Raw genomic sequence first — 2,845 nt, forward strand, 5'->3', positions numbered from 1 at the left:
TTTAGAACTTCAACTTGTTCTAAGAGTTTCTGAGTTGACTTCTGTGTTTCTAGTCTTACAGCTATATTTTTAGCTCTTTAAATTTGCATTCGATACTTTCATAACCCACAGCTGAAGCAGTTTGCTTCTTTCCTCACCAGTTGCTTTGCATAGACCCCTCCAGGCCCAGACCAGCTGCTCAGGTTGGATAAAAGGGGCCTTTGCCATGTAAGCTGAGCTGCGTCTGGCAGGCAGGGACAGCAAGATGGTGTCACAGAGGCAGGTCCTCATATCCTTGTTGCTGTGGGTCTCAGGTGAGAAATTTCAGATTTGCCACCTTCCTTTTGAAGTAGTATTATCTTAGAGTTAAAAAAAATTTTTACGACATAGTGAGAAATACTGGCTATTTCCAAAAAAAAACCCCAATTATGCGCTGACAGGGCACCTCTTTTCAAATGACATATTTCAGGGGGTCTGCGATAAAGTGCGTGTGTCTCATCATTACCCACTCTGATTGCAGGTGCCTGCGGGGCGATCACGATGACGCAGTCCCCAGGCTCCCTGGCTGTGTCTCTGGGTCAGCGCGTCACCGTGAACTGCAGGGCCAGTCAGGGTGTTAGCAGCTACCTCGCCTGGTACCAGCAGAAACCCGGGCAGCGTCTTAAGCTGCTCATCTACGGTGCATCCACCCGGGCATCTGGAGTCCCCGACCGATTCAGCGGCAGTGGGTCTGGGACAGATTTCACCCTCACCATCAGCAACCTCCAGGCTGAAGACGTGGCGACTTATTACTGTCAGCAGACTTATAGCTCTCCTCCCACAGTGCTGCAGCCTCGTACACAAACCTCCTCCCCTGGGTCTCTGCACCTGCTGCTGCCTCCCTGCTCAGCTCTGAACACGCATGTTCTGTGTCTGCCTGAGAAGCCACCTCTCCCGACTACTCCTTACAGGGTTGTTTAAGGCCCAGGGGAAATTAGGGGAATGGCTTCTTCTGGATCCCTTTTAGTGGGCGAGTAGTGAACACAAATGCCTTAGAGATGTCTTAGAGAAGCTGTCAGTTTTTGTGTCTCAGGAAGTGGCGTGTTTTGCACACACAGATGGCATAATTGAGCCAGTAAGTTTCGTCTCCAGCCTTTGGCGAAGGGTCTGGTGAATTTTACACCCTGATGGATGAATTCTCCCTTCCCTGTGCCTCCTTGACTCTGGAACATTTCTCTTTTATTTCCTCATTCTCTGGGTCTCCTTCCTTCACCCACAGTCACTAGAGCAGCTTCTAGTCCAGGCATCAGAGACGGGGTCCAGGGCTCCCCTGCTATGGATCCTGCAATCCTGAGTCCCAGGTGAGAGGGGAGCACATGGAGAGATGTTGGCCATGAAGCTTTTGGTGTCTCTGGGCTCTTGGTGGCTGAAATTAAAGCGTTTGTTTAGTTTTTCAGTTTCCCAGTTACCGTCTGTTTTCTGGTTACTCAGCGTGTCATCCATGACTTTGACTACAAGGGTCATCAATGACATGGGCCTACACTGCTGGGAGCCACATCGGCCTTGCTGGATGACACAGTCACAGTGAGGAATGTCATACGTTTGCACAGCCCCTGCCGTGAGAGATGAATCTGGTTTCTCCTTCTACTACCACTGCTCATGTGAAACTAAGCCTGTTGTCATTTATTAGGCATTACAGCATTCCAAATCAGGCCGGTATTCTCCACACAGCTACCCCATAAGAAAAACATTTTCCTGTCCCTGCAGAAGAGAATTTGGATCAAATTAGTATAAATGTTTGGCAAAAGGCTCTTCCAATGAGTCTTGCAGACCCAAAACATACACCTAAAGGGGTTAAAGACACAAACATTGCATTTGAGTCTGGCCCAGATAAAAGGAGCCTAATTTGGAAATAAGAATTAAATACAAGATCTGAAACATAGTCCATTTGAGTCTGGTCCAAAGAAAATTGGAGCCTAAATTGGAGATTAGAAGTAGAAGACATGGTCAGAACAGGATCCCTTCCTAAAGTCTATGTTTGACAAATCTCCTCCCTTATACTGACTTCAGTTATGAGAAGGATAAGAATGTGGGAAAACCACGTCCAAGGCCGACACACATAGGGCCCCCATTGTGCTTACATAAAAAAAAGGACCTTATCGAGGATAGTGGTATTATACAATTTTTTCTCTTTTCTTTTTCTCTCTTGTAGTTTATAAGCCAATCACAATAACTCTTAGCCTATCTATAGACAACTTTACCTATATTTTAATTTTGGCTTTACTAACCTTAATAATATGTATGTTATTCCTATTTTCTACTAAAAGTGTCCTGTTATATTCTTGGTTATAATATTTACTCAACTTCAGTTAAGTACGTTACATGATTTGGTTGTAACTTGTTAATTAAAAAACAAAGTCATAAATATTGGCCAATACCCAACCCATACAAAACAAGATAGGTTTGCTACTTTCTTAATCTGGGAGACTGGCGCCAGGAATGAATGGGATGGTTCTAAAGAACACTTATGTAAAACTTGTTTCTGTACACTTTTCATGATTAATGCACCTTATCTCTAAAAATTAGTTACTGTAAACAATTCCTGATGTCATGTTATTGCTTGATCAATAAAAAAAAAGACACCAAAGCAGACACAGCAGAGATGGCTACCTGAGGGATCAGGAAAGAAACTTGTGGCTATTTCATCCCTCTCTCCTGCCAACACTGTCCATCCTTCAGGGACCCCCGGACCTGCTGGAGCTGGACTCAGGCACTACACTGGGATGATCTCAGTGCATCTGTTCAGTTTGTTGTGTCTGTCATTCCAGGCTCCACTGGGAGCACTGTGCTGACCCAGTGTCCAGCCTCCCTGACTGTGTCACCAGGA

General features: G+C 45.3%; 1 gene segment (V, D, J or C); it reads left to right on the forward strand.

Annotated features, from left to right (window-relative positions):
- The first annotated feature begins 211 nt into the window (after nucleotides 1-211).
- On the forward strand, nucleotides 212-954 carry LOC115290068. The segment is given in 2 exon segments: nucleotides 212-293; nucleotides 500-954. Coding segments are annotated over 2 exon segments (489 nt in total).
- The last annotated feature ends 1,891 nt before the right edge of the window (nucleotides 955-2,845 follow it).

The sequence above is a fragment of the Suricata suricatta genome, chromosome 4 (assembly GCF_006229205.1).
Source record: "Suricata suricatta isolate VVHF042 chromosome 4, meerkat_22Aug2017_6uvM2_HiC, whole genome shotgun sequence".
Taxonomy (NCBI): domain Eukaryota; kingdom Metazoa; phylum Chordata; class Mammalia; order Carnivora; family Herpestidae; genus Suricata; species Suricata suricatta.